Source organism: Parambassis ranga, chromosome 5 (assembly GCF_900634625.1).
Source record: "Parambassis ranga chromosome 5, fParRan2.1, whole genome shotgun sequence".
Classification (NCBI taxonomy): Eukaryota; Metazoa; Chordata; class Actinopteri; family Ambassidae; genus Parambassis; species Parambassis ranga.
The window spans coordinates 16059419-16081640 of record NC_041026.1 but is presented as its reverse complement, the minus strand read 5'-3'; the positions used below and the strand labels follow the sequence as shown (position 1 = coordinate 16081640).

General features: G+C 39.5%; 1 protein-coding gene across 6 annotated transcripts in view; it reads left to right on the top strand.

Annotated features, from left to right (window-relative positions):
• The window catches only part of kcnab2a (potassium voltage-gated channel subfamily A regulatory beta subunit 2a), a 75053-nt gene that overhangs the window by 12015 nt on the left and 40816 nt on the right, over positions 1–22222 (top strand). For 3 of the 6 annotated variants that reach the window (XM_028405146.1, XM_028405144.1, XM_028405145.1), the window contains 2 exons: positions 13034–13203; positions 14332–14373. In XM_028405146.1, the coding sequence (XP_028260947.1) occupies positions 13127–13203; positions 14332–14373 (119 nt within the window). In that variant the 5' untranslated portion in view covers positions 13034–13126. Of the gene's footprint in view, positions 1–13033; positions 13204–14331; positions 14374–16793; positions 16901–18596; positions 18884–22222 lie in introns of those variants that run through there. The other 3 variants (XM_028405142.1, XM_028405147.1, XM_028405149.1) reach the window with 3 other exon arrangements.

The following is a 22222-nucleotide window of genomic DNA, read 5'->3' as shown; positions in this document are numbered from 1 at the left end:
CGCGTGGGACTTATGAGACATCATACTGTTTGGGATGAGAGTTATTGGGGTCATGTCTATATTTGCTGCAAATACTTGGGATTGATTTGAAAACCTCACTGTGAACCTCGAGCCCTGTGTGGGATTTTGTGTGCAAATTCTGTACCGCTACATGAGAAAACCTCCAGCACTACTTAGCAGAGAGATCACTGATTTGCACCTATATTGAGCTACTTGTTTATTTTAGGGTAACATGATGCATCTTAGGGTTACTAATTAACAAATGCCAATGTCTTGGGGGCATAAGGGCAGGTGGTGCATATAGATGGATAGATAGATGTTATTTTGCTGCATCCTTACCCAGATCTTCAGCTCAAACATCCTCCAGTTGACAACATCACATGTACAACAAGCAGCTTAAACATGGATTTGGCCCATATTTCTTAGATTAAAAGCAGACTAATTAATGGTTCAGGAAGATGGGTTGAGAGGAATCTAAAGCGTTTTAATTCTTCTTATACTTGACAAGGATGACAGGCAGGAGTGGGCACAAATCTTAAGTAATAAGATCAGGCACACATTAGCAAACTTCCTTTATTAGTAAAAACAAATGCTGAAAATGAATAAATGAAATTCCAACCTCAGTTGGACGGTTGTCAGTCCTTGTGTGTCTAATGGGAGTAGAGGCCTGGTTGACCTGGCACATAGATCTCAGACAAAATAGAAAATAGATTGATGGAAAGGGAAATGCAGAGGAAAAGAGCATTGGAGCGGACACGAGCCAGCCAACCGGAATATTTACTTTTTTCAGTACCTGTTGAATGTTTAAGTTTGAAGATTTGAAAGACCAGAATTAAATGTATATGTGTAATTGTTTTATGAAATACATGTTTCTGCACATAAAAAACAAAAGTTTCCTCATATCAAAGTCATACAGCAACCAGGAAGCTGTTGGTCTGGTTTTCTGCTGCATGCTTAGGTGATGAGTTGCTGGTTCATTATCTTCTTATTAGCTGATAGATAAACTTCTAATATTATTATAATAGAATGAATACTGCATATAATAAAAACCCCTTTCACGCTGAACAAAAAACTCACTAAGACTAGCTGAAGGTAACAACCTGCATTTTATTCTGGATTATATAATTTTACAGTCATCACAGATTTATTGGCATTAAACATAAAAAAAAACATAAAACAGATTGAGAAACAGATGGACAGCACTGTAGGAGGTAGAAGGACAGTCTACTGGAGGCATAGAAACAAATACAGATCGGTAAAAGATGAAAACATGGCGATGTTAGTGGTCCTTAACCTCCTAAGCCTTTGCTAATTTACAGACATCAAACTACTACTGTTATGTAACTTGTACATTTTCAAGTCAGCAAAGCCATAATCAAAAACAATGAGTCAATATTCCCCACTTGCTGCAAACTGCTTTCATCTTGTTTTACTATGGGTCCAAAGCATCAGTGATGAAAGAACATTAGAAGAGCTGCAGCCAGTGACTGTTTGGAATTTATTTTAAAAATGACATGACTTAAACAGAATACCCACTCTGTTTTTAAAGCTACAGATGATAAAGAAATCATATTTTGGTTAATGATGGAAAATGAAGGTGCAGAAATTTTTCAAGGTGCTTTATTTACTGTACTTATGCATGTTTAGTGGAAGGAGCATGCCGTCTCACACAGAAGAAATGTTATTTAGAAGTCTGCCAGGCCACATATACTCATCTTACATAGCAGTAACATTGTTAGTCATAGTTTCAAAATTACTGGGCATGGTTTCAACATGTATCTGTACAATGGTCACACTGGATTCATAAGCAGCAAATGCACTCATTCCCTGTAATGCTGCCATCAGTTTTTCACATCTTCATAGTAACTGTTAGCCTTGTGGTTTACCAAGGTTAATGTAACACTACAGATGGCATGTTGATTCAACGTAACACCTGGACACATTGCACTGACGCACAGGATCAAAACAAGTGCTCCTATGTTAATACACATAGAAGCCCCCTCTTCTTTGAGCGTGGCTGCTCTTGCCTCAGGGAGTCAGTAAACAAACACTTGAACTTGTACAGTTATTGTCTTTGACACAGACTATGGGCAGGCCCATGGCATATATGTGGCATGAATAAACAGCATGACGTTAACCCTTTATGCCTAAGGAAACCTGGTGATATTCTCATGCTCGACAGCACAAGCACTGAGGATATGTGTAGGTAGTCTGGTGTAATATGAGTGTGTTTGTGCTTTACAGAAAAGATAGATGGAGATGGAGAATTGGTGTCAGTTCAGTTCTGTCTTCCTATAGAAATTCAAATAGCTGTAGCGTTTAAACATGGTTAGATGGATCCATACACTAGCATACAGTCATTGTGTGGGCACTTGCATGTACAGCTAGGGTAGCCATTAAGTTTGTCCTACTTTCAGCAGAAGGCTCAATGTATTTTATGTGCTTGCTGCACTGCAGCTCCTGTGCCGGTACTCAGATTCAGCTTGAAAGCAATTCTCTGCTTTCATAATGCATTGAAAAACAAACTGGTAACCAGCTGTTTGCACTACATTTGTGTTTAGAACAGGCCTATCCTGCATGTTAAGAAACTTTATTTAGCAATTAAACCCATGTCTTCTGGTTTACAAATACCAGTCACAACGTGAATGCTGCTGTCACCCTGGAGCCGCTATATGGCGCAGTGTGTTGTTATAAAAGAGCAGCTGCCTAAGTGTCCTGAGGTGGTGTACATGTGTAAGGAAAGTGACCCTGCCAGCTCATCCACGAGTGTGTCAGAACTGCTCACATAGATGCGATCACAAGGATAGAAGCCTGAGCTTGCATATGCCTAACTGCAGGAGGATTTCATCTAAAGTCTGCATCTGATCCTAAGGTTACAGTGACGACTAAGGGTGGACATACTGCAGACTGTCAGTCTCACAGCTGATAACCACAGTAAGGGCTGCAACCTCCCTCAGCTGGCATTTAAAGCTTGTTTGAATCACACATATTATGTCAGATGGCAGATTGTGTTTCACAAATCTTCAGGGTTTAACTGCAATTTCAACGACACTGTGTGGAGCCCAGCTGGACAAGAATAGTCCTAATTGTGTCTCTGTCTGGCATTTTGTTTTTCTTTACATGTGTCCAAGTTTATATCATTCCATTGTTTGCTTTTTAACGTCTTGATATTTGGAAAGTCCCTAAAAATAATCTACAATCTTTTGATACTAAGTATACTCTTGAAGGGTTTGTGTTGACATTTAACATTTTTTTAACAGCAGTGTTCTTGAATGTTAACCAAGGTGTAATGTGATGATATACCATGATGACTGGCCACCACGTGGAGACCACAATGAAAATGTCTTTGCTATTGACAAAAAGGAGAAATGTGGCATGATTTATTTATTTATTTCATTTCTGAAGCTGTTTATTTTAGAATATAATAATAATGATGATATTATATATGCTAATTTGAGTGCCTTAGCTGTTGGGTGACCTGTGATATTTCAGAAAATGAATGGCAAAAATGTTATTTCATGTCAGGTATTGTACTAAAACATAGCTTACCATTAGTCCTAAAATGAGATGCACTATATATCAAACTACAATTTGCCTGTATGCTAATCTAGTTAGTGTAGTTCATTAACATACAACAGTTCCTGTTATGAATGTGTACAAACGCTTTGTCACATGTACAGTGTGATCTGTTTGTGACTGAGTGTATTGGTCATCCTTGTCAATATTACACACTGAGTGGGCAAAGTAGCATGGACTGTGAGTGAGGAGTGATGGTGAGTGGGTGTTTATAGTGTATGTGTAATTTGCCAGTTTGTCACAATGTCTCAGTACAGTGGTGTACTGACAGCCTATGTTCTGGGTGCCATAGTACAAGGCCAAAAAAATGAAGATTTTCAACACTGCTTGCTTTTTCATAGAGGAATTCAATTTCATATAAAAGTCATGATCTTTCTATTAAAAGCATAAATGGTAGGTCTTTTCTTGCTCTCCTTTTGCTAGAAAAAGGATCACACAGGTTTCCCTGCATGCTGGGATGCACTGTAAATGTTGTGACCCAGAATGGCATAAGTAGGTTAAAGCAAGTAATTTATAGAGGTTAAGTTGTGCTAAATTTGTCACTTTTTCTTTATAGACTAATGGACTTATTTTTGCGGTTTTTTATACTGAAAGTTTCATTTTATATATAAATATAGAGACATATTAATGTTCTTTGTTGAATACATCTGTGTCATACACGCAATATATAATATAATATATTCACATCTACTCATGAATTTTTAGTCTATTATTAAGTACAGAGTTCTAAAAAAGTTGGTGCAGCCAGGCTTTAAGTTTTGTCAGCCAAAAAGAGACATAACCAGCTAATTTTGATTGATATTTCAATCCTAAAGCAAATGCATGCTGTCAGACTCTGCACTCGACAATAGTGAACAGAAGTGTATCACTGTGAAGGGGGGAGAGGGCTGTGCTCCTTCCTGTGCAATGCTCAACTCATACTGACACCATAGCAGGACTTGAAACGTGTGAAAGCGCATTTGCAGCATGAAATGTTAGTTGGTGCAAGATAATACCACAGAAACATCACCTCTCAGTATCACTTCACTTCAGTGGCCTTATACTGGTTAGAAGAGTAGCCAATGCATCTTCCAGCAAAGCTTTACTGAGCCCCTCCCTGCTGCTGAATTTCACAGTCCTTATGTTTCTTATAGCATAACCCTGTGTGCTCCCTCATTTAGAAACGTATTTGGGGAAAGTGTCAGCTAAAGTGTAACATAAAACTTCAGTAGGAATATGTCATTTGCCAAGGAGCACTCGGCAAGACACTCACAACAGAGTAACTGAATTAAATATTTACCTAATGGTTTCAGACCAGCAGTGTCATCAAACTGTTTAGATTCAGTTTATTTTGTGAAAGCTTTGCCACTAGCCAAATACAAACCAATTTGGTTTGAAATACATGGAAGACTGATCCATAGCACTGCTGTTGTGCTCAGCTTCTCTCCACTATACAGCTGCAGTTTTTCTCCTCTACTCTCTCTCTTTTTCTCTCTCTCTCTCTCGTCCTCTTTCCAAATCCTTATTATCAGGCATCGTTTTTCTTTTCTCTCTCACTCTCCTAGAAGGTGTGTTGCTTTTTAGTCACTGCAGGCCTGCTTCTCCTGGGGCCACTCAGAATGTGTTCAAAGAGCCGCCAGCCACTTGCTGCATTTGTGCCAGATTTCATTTGGAACCCTGGACCACGCTTGCTCTGTTTTCCCTGTCAGTTAGAAAAAGCATCCGTCAACGTGACATGGTAGCCACCCCGAGGGAGATGGCGTAGTCCTCTGTGTGAGGCATCAAGAGCTTGCATGTGTTAAAAAGAAACTGGACTGTGCATTAAAGAACTTTCTGAAGTATTGAGCAATCCATTTAAATGTAATTGTATTGTAATTCTATAAATTGGAAACAAGCAGGCAGAGAAGGAGTATTGGACAACTCTTATCTGCTGTAGCACCCATCTGCACCGAGGAATCTTTAGCCAAGTGCACATAAGCTAAATTCAGCAGATAATTCAAATACTACCACTGGCTGCAACGTAGTGATGCAGTGATACATCTGTGGTTATTGTTTACCCAGGAGTCTCAATAACAAATACGCACTTTTCAGATCAGTCCCTTCTCTGGTTTTGTGTTTACAGTAAGGCTGACCCAAAATATCACTGGATATGTTTTGTAGTTTCCAGCCAGACTTAAACACTAAAACCTTTTGCTCTGCTCAGATGCATGGTGTTGTAGAACTATTATAATAGTTACAGCAAAAAGTAGTTGCACAAAATACCATAGCTGGCATATTACATAATGTTACAGTACGAATTTATCTATCAGTATGTTTTTTACTGATTTACTGGTGTCCTCTGGGTCCTCCCTAATAACAGTCTGGACTTAACATTGATCTCTTCAGCCTCTGTGTCCCTCTTCTTAGTGTTTTTTTATGCTTTCTGCTCACCTATGCAGAACTAAATATTGAACTCTCCTCCACAGCCCATGTGTCATTACTTGTGCAGTGATGCAGAAAGTACTGATATGTGGTACTCGGACAAGGATAAAAAACAGACTGTGTATTGAAAATATGTGTATTGAAATTATGTTAGGAATCTAACGGAATGTATATGTAAAACACAGAAAAGTAGATCATGTGCCTAGAGAGTTTGACAAGAAGGAGAACCTGCAATCCAAATATTTCATGTCTTGATGATGCATTGCAGTATTGTGCTTTAAAAAGGGATTCAAACCTGCCAGAAAGGAACCGACACAGCTTTTAAGGAATGGTTCACCCCAAAATCACATTCCGCCATTTATCTATCTAGATTTTCTACTAAACTGTACCTTGCAACCATAGTCTTGCTCAGATACAAGCATGCATCTACCACTAGCTCAGATGAGGAGGATGGTATCCTTGTTTACATCCAGCCATTTTTTCACACATCTACATCACCTCTATTATTTTAGTTGCATCGAGTTCTATTATATTGTAGGAATTACAGAAATCTCAACAACTCATATCTATAAAATCAACTTACCTCAAAACAATCACACAAAAATAAAAAGAAATGTGAATTTGGGTGATCTGTTGCTTTTATGTGAATGTAGGGTATATCCTGACACACAGCGCATCTAGGTTAACATGTGTTAGCACATGTTAATAAGGTCAGTCTGACACCATGTCCAACTCCTTTGTCTCTATGGGCACTTGTAGTTCAGAAACCACGGTCCTTGTGCTGGGGTGTGAAGCCAGCAGGAGACAGAGCTTCGTCCAGAAATCACACTTCAGTCTCCAGGCTCAGTTTTAGTTGTCTTTATTTGTCTTTTGTTTGCAGAGGTTAGAGCTGGGATGGAAGAGAAAGGTGGTTTCATATTTCTACTGCAGTGTACTGTTCTGTGCTGGTGGTTCACTGCAGCATGTTCTCTCCCTGCAGTGCTAACAAATACTTCATTTCAGCTTCATAGGCCCAAGTTAACACTTTAGTTTCTTCACAAGGAGACTTTGCTTGATCCTTTTCATGTTTACAGCTGGTCTGTAACTCTGTATGTTTATCTTTAGTGAATAACATTTGGTGCTGGAGTACTGGTATTCCTATGTGTTTAATATTAGGAATTGCCTATAAGTCAGCACAAGAGCATAAAAGAAACGTAAGCCAGGACATACAGAGTGCTGATTCATCTTCATGCTGTCAGTGATACGGGCAACCTGGGACCATACATCTATTGCTGTATAATAACCAGGTAGAGGAAGATGCATACTATAGTTCATAAGGAGACATCATGGCTTATTCATGCTCAAAGACATTGATCAAAGCAAAGCACTTGATCATGTTTTGAAGTATGCTTTTGTTAGGTGCTTACACAGCATGTTCTGTACCTGCATGCATTGTTGCAAGTATTCCATGTGCAGAAGGTAGACTTGAATAACAATTAAGCTGTTGCAGTATAGAGAGACATTTAGACAGAATTTGTTAAAAGATAAATAAACACCACACATAGCATCAAAAATGATGTATGATATAATTAACATCTCAAGGATTAGGGTCCTACATGAGACATGTGCAGCTGAACTTTAATCTGTGTAGGCCCTGTCACAGCAGCTAATGATAGGCATGGCTTAAAGTTTGACCATAATAAGTGTCAAACCTCTGTGTGTACAACAGCTGCAGCTGTCCTAGAAATTAATGATTCTTGACAGCAGAGCTCTCAGTTGCGCTTTTAACTATTTTAACTGGGGGGAGGAGGATTTGTATCAGAAGTTTGCTGTATAAATAGGCTATTTATGCAAATTGCTGTTAGCTTTTTTCTCAGTTGGCAGCCAGTGACCTGCACCGCTTCTGTAATCAAGGGCCCTCCACAGCTTAATAGAGAGGAAGCCATTTATAATATCACAAACTGTCTGTCTGATGATGAGAGGAAACATGATGCGCTAACATGGATTCACAGCTTTTCATGGGTTTGACCTTCATCCTTTGAATGCCACTGAGAAGTAGAAAAGGAGATTCCATCTGAATCCTCTTTGAAGCCTGATGGAGAACAAGGTTAGGTTAGCTTCTCTTTTTCTCTCTGCCTGACTGAACTCTCATGTAGGATATCCCCAGCAGTTCTCGTCTGTTAGCCTGTCTCCCTCTTCCGTAGCCATCTGCTCGGGTCTGTGTGTGTTTTCTGCAGCTGCCAACATACTACAGAACACCGAGCTGTGCTTTCAAGGCCAGCAATGCATGCCTTGCTCACGTAAGCCCTGTCTCAAGAGGGAATTGACTCTGGCTGGGTGTAGGTGGATTTATGGATGGAAAGCATGGAGAGCAGCTTTTTGTGTCTCAATTTTGCATTTTGTTTAGAAGAGACTTATGTGTATGAGACAAGCTTAGGAGAGACTATGAAGATTGAGATTGAGATTTAAATTGAGACTGTCCTATTTGACATCACCTCTCCCATACAGTCTTTCTTCCCACAGCCTCTCTCCATCTGTAGTGTAATTAGTCTAAGGTAACTTACAATTTAGCCTGACTGGATTTTTGATTTAATTATTAGAGAATGTAAAAATATAACTAAAAGGAGCGTTTAAGAAAAGACCTCTTTGTGGCCTGGTGATTCCCCAAGCTGACAGCTGGCCAATGTCGGGTTGTGTCTGTGGGCCTATTTTTTGGCTTATGTCAAACACATTGGAAGCATATGATCCTTTATTGGCACATTGAACCATTGGTGGAACCAGTAGCTAAGACAGAGAACTCCAATTGGCTGTTTAGCTGAGCAAACCAGTGAACCAGTAGCGAAACTGTAGCAACGAATGTCAAGACGGCAGACCCAGAAGGTTCTTTCATGTTCGTGTTAGTTTCAATTGAATTGTTTCAATCATCTAAAATGACAATAGACAAATTGACCTGTGAAAAGTGTTCATGAAAGCGTATGTATTGTATTACTTAGTTTTAAAACTATAGGTTATGTTTGTTGTTAAGTAAAATAGTCATGTGCATCGCTGTTTAGAGATCAGTTCACAATATTATGTGATTGTGACTTGACAAAAAAATCCAGAGAAGATAAGAAATGTGCAACTAGATAAACAAAAAAGTAACAGATTAACAGCAGGTAAATACTAGATTTAAGAGTTTTTGAATCAAGAACCAGGTAGGTGGAAACTGGATGGGCCTTCTTCTCTACCAACTGCTTTTTCTCTTCTTCTTTCTCTCTGTCTGCAGTTTTAATCTGCAAAGTGCACCTTGGCCCATTAGTGCAGTAAATCTGAGCCCTCTAACTTGAGCCAGGATGAGCCTGTAGTGTACCGCATTGCTGCAGTCAGCAGCAGTATCCTCTCCAACTGCAGTTCACTACAGGCATCTCTGTGAGGCTGGTGCATTGCTCTACAGTGAGCTATAGTCATCTCTGAAGTATTTTGTGTAGCTTAATAGGTTAAAACCTACTACAAATAACCCAGTACATTAAACAACAGAGTGGGCAAATGTAACACTACAGCCTAAAGGGATCATCATGTGGTATTTTTCCTAATTTAACCACCCATGCCGTAAATAAGCAGGCCAGCTTCCACTTCACTGTTCACCTGATGCGATCTTGTGAGTTTTATAGTTTATAATTAGTTGTATCACAGGTGGATTAGAAAGAATTTATTCTAGTGTCTTAACTTTGATTCTTTTAGTTGTTTATTTTATTTGTCTACTGTTTATCGAAAGTGTCACTTCCAGCTAGGGGTGGGCGATATGGCAAAAATTTTATATCACGATTCTTTAATGATAAAATCACGATCTCGATTTTATCACGATTTGTTTTTACATTGACACTAATTTGCATGTTTCTGTGTAAATGACGTCAGGTAGCCTACTCTGTCACCTCTCAAAATCTATCAGTAGATTTTAAAGGCAAACAAAAACTCTGATAACGTGCACTTAGTGCACTTCGTTTTCAATAAACATGAAAATGTAAATAACAATTACAGAACAAAATAAAGTTTTATTACAAATAGGTTAAAAAGAAGACTAATGTAGTTCTGTAAAGTATTATTCAACAGTCATTTAAACAGACTGAAGTGTGCCTCCTAAGGTTAAACAATAAATACAGTATTGAGACTTAAGTAACTCTTAAAGTTCAATGTGATTTAGAACAAATGATCAAACTTTAATGGGAATCATATCTAAGGACAAACGGAGCTGCTGCTGTCACCTCTGTCCACCGTTTACTAGAGTCCTCATATGGAGCCTCTTCATCAAATGCCTGCGTTATTGATTTGGTGACGTCATTAGCTGTTGCCTCTGTCTGCATCTGATGTACACACGTGGCCCTCCCACTGCACACACGCACACAGCTGCTGATGGCACAACAGCAGCGAACCTGAATATAACGAGCTGGAAATGTTCAGAGAGGTGGGCGCGTACGTGCTCGTAGCATTATAATACACGCGGCCCTTCCACTGCGACACACGTTTGCGCGCGACGTGTGTCAGGGAGGCTGTCATTGGTTGGTCGTGTTCACATTAAGCGCACTGAGAGTTGGACGAGTGAAAAAAACTCATGCGTCTGCGCGAACATAGAACTGCAATTAATAGAAGGTGCTCTATGGACGATAAAACAATCTCTGCGTTCTGGTAGATCGCCGATACGTTCAAATCCTTCACGATCATTTATCGTCAAATCGCACAGCCCTACTTCCAGCTGTGGTGACAAGTGGGAGCAATAGTTGTAGGTAGGGTGTAACAGTTGGTGTATAATTGTCATTTATACATGGACACTTATAGTGCAGCCAATTACAGTCTAAAGTCTTTTTATGTGTATTTTGGCAGTACTGTAATAATCAGCTGTGCACTGCAGCATGGTTTGCCTTTAAGGCTAGACATGGGATATTTTTATTAATTTTTTACTGTGTCAACTCACATTGCATGTTTTAATCAGTCAAAACCTTCAACCCATTTCACACTGTAGAGGCTACTATGTGAAACTTGGAGACAAAAAAGAATGCCGTAATTTATGTTTTGTTACGTTGGTAGCTTAACCATGGCCGATGAAACATTTATTTACGTTTACTTTTACTTTATATACATTAGTATTATTTCTTACATAGATGTCCTGAAAAGAAGTTAAAAGATGAGAGAACATTGAAATAGTTTCTGTTGTCATGACAGTTTTGTACATTGTTAATTAATGGGCGAAAAGCAATGTGCATGTGTTGCATACACATGCACATTGCTGTTTTTGAACTAGTATGCGCAAATTGTTAAATATTGGTTAGCCATTATTAAGTTTAGGCAATCCGAGTCTATGTATATTCCCTAAATCTTGCTGGTAACAAATGAAGGTCTCTTTACAAGAATGTGTGGTTTCCCAGCCCTCCACCCAGCCCACAGTGTCCTCTGATTCACATCAGGGACAAAGGATCGACAGGGACTGTGCTGCGCTGGGTAGTAAATCTACTACCAAACCTTTTGCCCATCAGGGTCATGCCATCATCATCATCTGATAGCAGGAATGACCTGTGAACCATTGTGTCATGATTGAAATGAGTGGGCAGGGAGCGTTAAACGTGTCCTTGGGAACATGGGATTTGTATTCGCGGCCTGGGAAATTGATGGGAGGAGAAAGTCACCTTCATGTTATCATTACAATGTCTGTTACGAGCCATGACTCACATGAGTGTGTGTGTGTGCAGCCACCGGTGAAATAGGGTAGCATGAGGTTCTCGGCTCACAGCTCTGTCAGGGTGACATAGATGCCACTCTCTGCTGCTTTCCTTATTTTATTTGAACTACAGTAAATTGGGCTGAAATAGCAGTGCTGCACCCTACCCTCACAGATGTACACTTAAAAAAGGTTAGTTTTCTTTTCTTCTTTGTTTCTTTGTTTTGTTGTTTCTTTGTTTCGTTGTTTCTTTCTTTCTTTCTTTAATTAGTGTTAATGGAATCTGTGTATACCTAACCACCCACTCAACTCAGCTCTTGTTATAGTCCTTTTTACAGCAATGGCCTGCTTTTTGGGCAGACACTGAATTATTCATTGAATAAAGTCGCTCTGAGCAGTGGATCAGCTGTGGTTTGCTGTAGGGAACTCAGATATGTATATTACACAGCAGCCACAGTTGATGATGTCAGTAAGATTGAGGTTCTTTATGTGTTAGCTTGTGCTGCTTGTTGCCACTGCTTTGCTTTTTATTTATTTCATATTATGGATGTATTTATATTTAAATTTATACACAATGTCTGTTTCAATAATATTTTTTGTCACTATTCCAAACTGGTATACATATCATTACTCTATGGTCAGTCTAAAAATACCAAAACTTTCTCACAGCTGTGGGGAACAAGTGGTTTTACTGGTCTGATCTTTATTAATTCAGCTCATGTCCACAGAGTGAGGACAGGACTCCATCTAGTGGTGAAGGTGTGTAGCCATACCAATGCCAATCAAATGAACCTAATTTAACCTATTTTTTCAGTTTAAGTTTGTGATTAACATAATACTGTTTTGGATTTAAGTTCATGTTCACATTGCAAGCAAACAAGTGAAATAGTTCTTAGGAATTTCCCATGCAGCAACATTGTCTTTTCAGTGTCTCCTACATTTTTATTGCTGGTGATGGTTCAGTTGGTTCTTTCAGGCAGGGTCATTGTGAGCTCTGCCTGTGGCTGCCGTGGGGAGGGTTGATGCACAATTGCTTTCATCCTCCTGACATTGTCAGGGATGTTATCAAATATTTGTGTCACATTGTCAAACAAGTGCCACTGTTGCCATATATGACATGTGGTCAGTTAACATGTGTCCTTATGTTTTGCCTGTTTCTATGGATAGAACCCCAGTGTGTAATGTTCACTCACTAAGGAGAAAGATTTGGTTAAAGTGCAGACTTTAGGTGTTGCAGAGTTTTATTTTCTAACTATAAATCAATGTCTCTATTTTGTCACCAATCCTTCGAGTCATTGGCAGTGTGTGATGTGCAGTTATTATTATACCTTACAAACAAAACCTCACCGGTTGACATGACATGTGTGCTCTCCTCTGTTTCGCTTCCAGAAAACCTGATCAGTGACAGACTGTACCCCGTGGTATCCCGGTGAAAAAACACCACCCCCGGCAGGCTGGCCACACCCCCTCCCTCCTGCCCCCATGTATCCTGAATCTACCACAGACTCTCCTGCTCGCCTCTCCCTCCGACAGACTGGCTCACCCGGCATGATTTACAGGTGAGCAGATGAGCAGCAGGGAAAATTGGATTCGGAAGTAATTGATTACAGAAAGGAGGACACTTAATAATCATTAATTCACCAGCATACTTTATAAAAGCATCCTGTAACCCATGTCATTATAAGCAGTGAATAATGGAAAGTTAAATCCAGGATGTGAAACTTGGAGGTTCACTGTGTTCACTCACTAATCATGTTGCATTTTGATGCTTCACCACCATGTGGCACCAGAGACTCATCTGTTTGTATTAGATGGGCCTGCATACCATCTGCCTGTCTGCTTTTATTATAGACAGACAGGGTGCAGTAGCTATCATTTTGTGCAGCATCACTACAACTGTTTGCAGCTTTTTTTCTCATATTATTTAATTAATAAATGTAAATGAGTGGAGATTGTAATGAGGCATTTTAATTTGCCTTCATTGGGAGATCTGTGGCACTGAGAGTGAACATTACATGAATACTGACAGCAGTCTTTTTTTCTCTTTATCTCCTACCATTTTCTTTAAGCTTGTGTTTAATGCACATTGAGTCCATATTATTAAGTAGCTGTAAAAAATACCTGTAGTTTGTTCATGTTATGACATACGGTACTTTAAGCAGCACAATAAGTTATGTGTTTTATACTCTATTTCAGCATTATTTTTCAAGTTACATAAGAGCACCACTCTTTCTTTACTTTTTTTGGACATGATGAAAAGTTGAGGAGTTGTGGAAACACTTCCGCTCTTTCTTGAGGATTAGTTGTCAATGTACAGCGACTCTGTATGATATTTATAACTTCAACCAGCAAATATCCTAAATTATCACATTAACCTTTACTCTGTTAAGTGTGTTAACACACAAGGAAGCGCTAGAGACAACACACATGCATACAATGTTAGAACAAGACAACACATGAAGTGGAGGTTTGGACATATGTGAACATGGCTTTGTGTGTGCTGCACTTCTCTACGTTTGCAAAATGCACTTTTACAATTCATCCTACTTTGCTCACATTTTGTCTTGTCTTTGACTAATTATTTGTGTCTTTCGTCACCTCAGTGTCTTGCCACTACTAACATCTTTCCTTTTTTGCCTTTATTGACCAAAACTTTCCTTTTTCCTCCTTTTTCTTGATGTCTTCAGCGCCCGTTATGGGAGCCCCAAACGACAGCTGCAGTTTTACAGGTACCTGTCTCTCTGACTGTCACTGTTTATATGGCGGAACTGAATTATTTTCTTTTATGTACGATTTATATGAATGTAAACTTGTTGTCTATCTTTTGTGTTTTATTTTATTTTAATAACCTTGCAGTAGATACTTGCTGTTCTGTAATTTAAAACCTTCCATCTATCCTCTGCAATGCTTATCATATACTATTTAGCTGGCAGTGCATTATCCAGCTTAAACATGATAGGGGTGATGATGGATTTTGTTGCAAGGTTGCTCACAAAACCTTTGAATCAACAATAACTGAGTTTGAATTGTTTTTTTCTTTTTTCAAGCACTGACACTTGAGACATTCGGTTTTGTGGTTTGTTTTGTGATTAAGATGCTTTTTTTGTGCTTTGATAGTTTTTGGCTAAGCAGATATTCTTAGATTTCCTTGATTCATCATCTTCTCTACTCCAAACTGCATCTTTTGTACCTTTTGGGAGTTGAACCTGATAAGTCTTGGAAAGATTACAGAAACCATTTTTTCTCTGCTTGGGATTCTTTCGTAGAGTAGGGTGTCTGATACTCATTCCTCCATTGTGAGCTTTTAGATGGTCAGTCTTTCGAGTAGGATCATATTTTATGGTCTTATATCAGGCCTTATTCTGCTGATGCAGTTATAAAAAAAACCCCTGACTACGTGGATGTGCTTGTAATGAGCTCACTATCTGATTTTTTTTATCATGGCGCCTTGAACATTTCTGTCCTTTTAAAGTGGAAACGGTCCTGCTAGCTGCTCCCCTGGCCTATGTGAGGGGGTTCAATTAAGCCCCCTATCTCTTGTCTGTCTGACATACTGGCCTACCCTTGATATGTGTAGGATGCTTTTAGTAGAGTATTTCCAGCCCCGTTGTTGTAAAACCACTTTGTTATTTTCAGACAAGTGAGTGCTTTTCCTGAAAGCAGATATGTTTGACATCTGACCTGTGCATGTACAGTATGTCTCTTGTCTCTTGATGATGAAAAACAAGATAAAGTAAAAAGAATTCTATTAACAAGAGTTACATTTAGCCAGATTTACAGAAATGTTGACATAATTATATCTGTTGAAAAACACATTTTAGCTAAAAGCTGCAGCTTGACCTAGAAACGTATAAGTCTTTCAAAGGAGAGTCTTTCCAAAAAAAAGGATTTAAACATCTAGTTTTAAAAATGTTCACCACATGCACAGTTTTTTGTACCAGACATTTTGTACCAATCTTTTAAAATATGTGTTACCTCTGTAAAGTTGGACATTTTAACAAAGACATGGGTTAGGTTGTTTCTAGAGGAAGGCCCTAGAGGCTGTGGGGGGAGTGGCAGTTTTTAACACTTGAGTTTTGCCTTCCGTTCTCAGCTCCAGAAGTTGCCTGGACTTTGTGTGTTTTGTGTTTAAATCATTTGTCACCACATTACATATATGCCCCGCTGCTTGCATAAAAGTTGTTTTATCTTTAGTATAAACAAGAGGGTGTGGTGAGTAACTACCCTCAAAAGTCATGCCCAATTGTAAAAGCACTCAGTTGATGCTTTGTTTGTTTATATGAGGCCTTCAGCTGCAACTAGAAGCCAAACAACACCTGCATCTCTTTCTTTACAGCTGTTCTTGTCAGAGGTCACCACAGTGTCCACTCCTACCTACACTTTTAATGTTAAAAAATGGTCAAGTTGTGCAGAAAAAAATGAATCTGTTTCTTGATGGTATCATGGGGTACCAAATTGGTTCGATTTATTATACAATTGTAAATGGGCAGGCACAGGTAGAATAAAAACATTTGCCAACTATCAAAATTATTTATACAGATTGCTTACACTTTTAATATGTCTAGTATCAGTGGCTTTTACTTTACTATAATTATCTACATGTATGTATTTATTCATTGACAAATGTCTATTAATGTTTTATTCATTGACTTCTGAATTTGAGCTTTCATGTGAGCAGGTGGATGGCTGCTGAGGTGTAGATAGATGGTGCAAGCATGTCCAAATGGTGATGTTTCCATAATACCTTAGTTAGAGAGTGCTTGAACATGCTTAGTGGTTTGTACTTTTCTGTATGCGTGTGTATACACATACAGTCTGTGTTTGCTTGACATTGTGTGCTTGTGTGTGTTTTGTGCACGCAACACTCATCCATGCATAGTTGTCCAGCTCTTAGGATTCTTTCCTGTGGAACAACAATCAGAGGCTTTTAGTGAAAAAGCTTTGGTGAATAATTCAGGGCTGATATTATTTGCTGCGGTTAGCAGAAACAAGACGGGCTGCTAAACGACATAAATGGATTTCTTCCATGAGCTCTCACAGAGATGGGAGGAGGAGAGGTGCTGGCTGTGGTGATAGAGTATGGTCCAAGTGGTGAGGGGAGGGATGCACTCTCTTATTCACTAATTGGTTTAGATATTTCCTTGTAAGACACTCCCAGTTTGGGTGGACCTGCTTTATCGCTGTCTGCAACGGGTGTTTATAAGAGCAGACTGACACCCAGCAGCTTTGCTCATGAGCCGACCTCCAAGAAATCGGGTGAGTTTGAGAAAAGATTTGCGCTCATGACCATATCAGGACTGTGTTTTTCATGTCTTGTGTGTGAGTGGTTGGTTGAATGTTGTGGGTGTGTGGGTGCATGCTGCCTAGCCTGAAGTCTCCTGTATTTATATCCTCTGGCTGTGTGTAAGGAATCTAGTTGTTTGGGAGAACGTTGATGAGATTTGTAATAAAGCAAGACTGAGTTTTGTCATGATGGCTTTAAAACGTTGACAAATGTTTTTCTTCTGTATCATAGTCTCACGCAAATACTGTTCATAATTTTACCATTTTAAATGTATTTAAATCTATAAATATAAGGGAGATTACAATATGTAGAGGTAAAGTTTCAGTACTATTGTCACTGTGAGAAAGATACTCTGCAAAGAAAGTACCGTTCAAGCACTGTATTTGTCCTAAAGGATCAATAGTGTGTGGATTTTAAGTTGCCTTTTAAACTAGTGGTAAAATATAATGTGCTTAGTGGTTAGAGAAAGGTCTTTACAATTACAGTTAGAGCAAATGTTGGTGATGATACAAACTATATCCACAATCTGGTGTGTAATTTTAGACTTTAGTTCCATTTCATGGTTTCAGTCTTTGTGTTTTATGTTAATATTTAATGAATACATTGGCCTAAAATCACAAAATCTTAAGCTCATAAACATGAACATTGAATGTACTGTGATGATAATCACAGTAGCTGCAGTGGTGTTTCAGTTTGTGTTTTTTTTTCTGTCAGCACCTTTTTTTTTAAATTGAACTTGTGTTTACAGCTATAGGTTTTCTTCAAGCTCAATGTCAATGTGTTGCATTACCTTTACAAGGGAAGTGGCTTTGTGGTCAGCACGTTTGGCATTAAGTTGCATTCTTGTAGTAGACCTGACACAGTGCTGCCCTGTATTGATTCATTACAAAACAATGCTTTTTGCAGATATGGATCATTGAAGAATTTAATAACTTCAAAGTATGACCAGTGTATTTCCAAAAAAATGGAAGGCCTAATTATTCTAACAAGTGGAAAAGGAAAGCACACTTTCCTTAAGTTCCTCTAAACTACTGAATGTCAGATAAAGTCCAGCTTTACATTAAAAATCAGTTGCAGTGGCATATTGGAACTCGGTTGACTGTATTTCTGGTCGTTTTTGCACCTGTGGTTATGTCCTGATGGGGTGGTTCTGCTCATGTGTGAAATGTACACCTAACTTCTCTCAACAACCTTTTCCTATTAGTCTGGTCAGAATCAGAAATGAGAACAGGAATGTGTCCCCTCCTGTTGTTTAGTGCATGTTTGAATGCAGGTAGCATGTAGCCCTCTTTCATCCTGCTCCTTAATCACCAGCAAGTCACCTGAATGCTCCCTATCAGTGTAACCCTGCCATTGTATACCTGTCAGGGGAGGGTGGTGCTTGGCTATGTTGTGCGACTCTGATTACAGGATGCATGGCCGTGTGCTGCCCCAAGCAGTAGAGCTGTTTTTTTATGGGAGCAGGTGCTATTTAAGGAGGTGGCTGTGCCCTGCTGGGTCCTCGCTTCGTCCGTGTCACTACTTTATTCTTTACTGCACGGATCGCCTCAGCATCACCAGGAGGAGGAGAAGGAGGGGGGGGGCATGTTTGCGGGAGGGTACGCCGGTGGCCCCCGGGGGATTCCCGGCAGGCGCAAGTCCAGTTACTGTCCTCCTGAAAACCTGCAGATTCCCAAACCACCAGTCCCAGGCAGTGGTGTTCGGAAGAGCAGCAGCAGCGGCAGTGGCAAGATGCTGTCTATGTCATACAGCGAAAGCATCCGGAGCGGGATCAACCGCTACCACTCGGACCAGGGGCTGAATCAGCCACCATCTAGGCCCACCGACCAGGCTGAGCTTCAGAGACTCCGGGAACAGAGGGTCGCTGCTCAGATTAAGAACATGGAAGACTTCCTGAAGATGAATGGCCTGGCCCTGGAAGAGTGTGTGTCCTATCAGACAGGCATGAAGTACAGGTAAGAGAGAGAGGGACAGATAAGCAGAGCTTGATGAAGACTGAGAAGCGGCAGGTGAGAGCAGCTTTGTGGTCAGCGAGGTCATGAGCCTTAGTCCTTTCACCAGGGGTTTTTGGTCGTAGTGCGGATGTTATTGTGTTTTAGTCGTTGTCTAACTTGTTGATTTTTTTTTTTTCATTAGAAGCATACATGAAGTTAGGAAGTGCCTCCTCATGTTAATATTACACAGTTTGCTCTGTCCTCTGGTCAGACCGCTCTTATGCAAAGATACTGGGGCCCAGGTTTTATTTTAATCATCTAGGTCGATGGCATATTTGCCCAACTACATGAGAAGGACAGACTGCTCCGTAAGGAGTTACCTGGCCCCTTAAAATCTCACTCAGACTTTCCTTTCCCCCTTCATCACATAGCTAGTCTGCCTTAATTTCCTGCTGTATTGTTGTTTATCATACAGAGAATTCTGCTCCTCAATGACAATCATAAATACCTTAAACAGCATTCAGAGTTGCTCCGAGATACTGAAACTAATCAGAATGAGCTTGATTCGGCCAAATGTGTCTGGACATAAGAGGAGGATTTTTGCTTTGTTTTCAGTGTGCATGGACAAATATAACAAATATGTTTAAAATAGGATCTTAAAAATATACCTGTATACATTCAAAACAAAATAAATGTATAAAAGGACAAACTGCTGAATAAAAAAAAAAGTGCTCAAGTGCTCAATTGTTGTAAACAATTACCAGTGTGTATATATATATATATATATATATATGTGTGTGTGTGTGTGTGTGTGTGTGTGTGTGTAAACATGTCGATGCACACTGAGTAAAATGTGTACATTTGTGTCTTAAAATTAAGACAAATAGAATGGTGTGACTCGAATATGAGGTTGGATATGAGGTTTTGTCTCGGTTGCACCAATTTCACTGCCTGTATACATGTTGTAACTATGAGTGTTAAATGCATTCGAAATAAGCTTTTTGAGCTTTAATAGTAATGTACTGTAACTTGTAAAAAAAAAACTGCCTCACACTAGACATCAAAGTTGCAAACAAGTCTGTTTTTAAACCCCATACAAAATACAACTTTAAAATCTTATGTAAAATATATATCACTATGTCAGTATGCCATCATTTCAGACAGAACTAATATGTACTTATAATGCATCACAGAGTGGCACTGTGACAGCAAACTGAACAAGCTATTTTATGGACTGTTGGACAGAGAGCAGTAGGCTCAGCGGCTGTTGTGTTGGCTAACATGGCCTGTTAAGCTGATGTTGTTATTGTGGTCGACATAGATATAGCTTTCATGACACACAGGCATAGCTGCTGTTGTTTTTGACCCAGACCAGTGACTAGAACAGGAGGTATGGCTAGCTGCTGTTACCATGTCTGGGTTGACCAAGTTTTACTCTCATCTGTAGGCAGTGTTGTATGTCACCACCACTGCTGGCACGTTACCTTGCCTGTAGTTACCTCCCTGTTGTGTAAAGCTCAGTCACTGGTCCATGACGAGCTTGGGTGTAGCTTTTGTGACTGTAGGAAGGTAGTTTAGTGTTGCAAAGACCATATGTCCTTAGGTCTTTATTTATTAACCTGAGTGTCCCCTACTCTAGTTATTAATGCTGAAAATATGCTGTAACAACAAATTGAAGCGTGGATATCACTTTGTGGTATTTTATTTAATCATTGGTATTGGTTACTGTAGAAGTATTGGCTCGTCATGTGGAAGAATCCCTGCCAGGATACCTTATTTCTTGTACTGTGATCGCCTGCAATTCTGTAATTAGTGCTGCAATTGGGTCAGCAGGTACATGCAACCTCTGACTCAGACTCATCATTATTTCAGGTGTGTGGTCAGGAAGACGGGCCAGCTTTGCTACTAATGCACATTTAACCATTCTTAGCAAGTGCATTACCTTTTCCAACTACTACTAGGTAAAATGTTTCAGTCTCACTGTTTTTGAAGTGTTTAGTTTACTTACTGTCCTGCACATAAACATGTATACACACAGATATTTGGCTGAAATGCACTCTTGTAGTAGCGCAAATGTTGTTTTTTACCTCAATAAAAATATGAGGTTTCATTTCACTACGGTGTCTTAATCAATATAACTGATGGAACAACAATGAGACAGGATGAGTAGTCTCTCCGTTAAAACTGTGTGTGAATACTCTTAAATGAAATATCTCTGGTTTTAAGCATTTTTTATTAATGATCTAAATACAATGCAGTTCAAATTAAGGCAAAGAGTTAATCTATTTCCATTATGTTGCCCTTGAAACAAAATACTCCCACTCAGTCAGCAGGCCCATTTGGACACCGGAAAACTTTCTCTAGTATTCATGTCCTGCGACTGAAAGAGCCAGGCAGTGGGTTAAGAAGCCAGCTTCAGTTCAGTAAAGCGAGACAGGAAGGCTTACGTCTCCTGAGCCATATGGAGGATGACTGAGTGGGTATAGATTTCTGGAGTGACTTAACGCTAATGGACATGATAATGACCACTACACGGACATTCATTCATACATGGAAAGCTACACGTTTGACCGTTGAACTGTTCTAGTGATGTACCCCAAGCTTTTTCTACTCATCGTCTGATGGAAAGCATTCTACCAGCGTTTTTACCATCTTGTATAATTTATTTCATCCTATTGGTCAGGTAGACACTATCTCGCTATCTGCATGTTTTAATTTTTGTTTTAAGACTTCTGCATTAGGGAGTTTGCACGTTCTCCCTGGACCTGCGTGGGTTTTCTCCGGATGCTCCAGCTTTCTCCAACATTCTAAAGACGTGCTTGTTAGGTCAATTTGCCCGTAGGTGTGAGTGTGTATGTTGCCCTGTGATGGACTGGTGACCTGTCCAGGGTGTACTCCACCTCTCATCTGTAGATAGCTGGGATAGGCTTCAGCCCCCTGTGACCCTGCTGGACAAAGTGGGTTTGCATGATAAATGGATGGATTGTAGTCTATACTCTAATTTTGGCCACTAGGGGGCATACAAAACAGTCTTTAGTCTTCAATGTTTATTATATTGATTTCTATGAATGAGCAATTCAATTTTAACAATTTCCCCCTGCAGGATCAATAAAGTATATCTGTCTATCTATCTAAAACCCAAATGATCCAAGCTTCCAGATTATCTTTCTGATAAGGGTTGATGAAGTTTAACAAAAATGTTATTTTTTATTTTGCGGTTGTTTGTTACTTTTACAATATATACAGTCAATCAACTAGCTCTCCAAACACTGATTTGAGGGAGAAATATCAAATTCTGCTCACAGGTTTTCAGGAGTGAGAATTTGCAGTGTTAGTAATGGCTGATCTCCACTAGGTGGT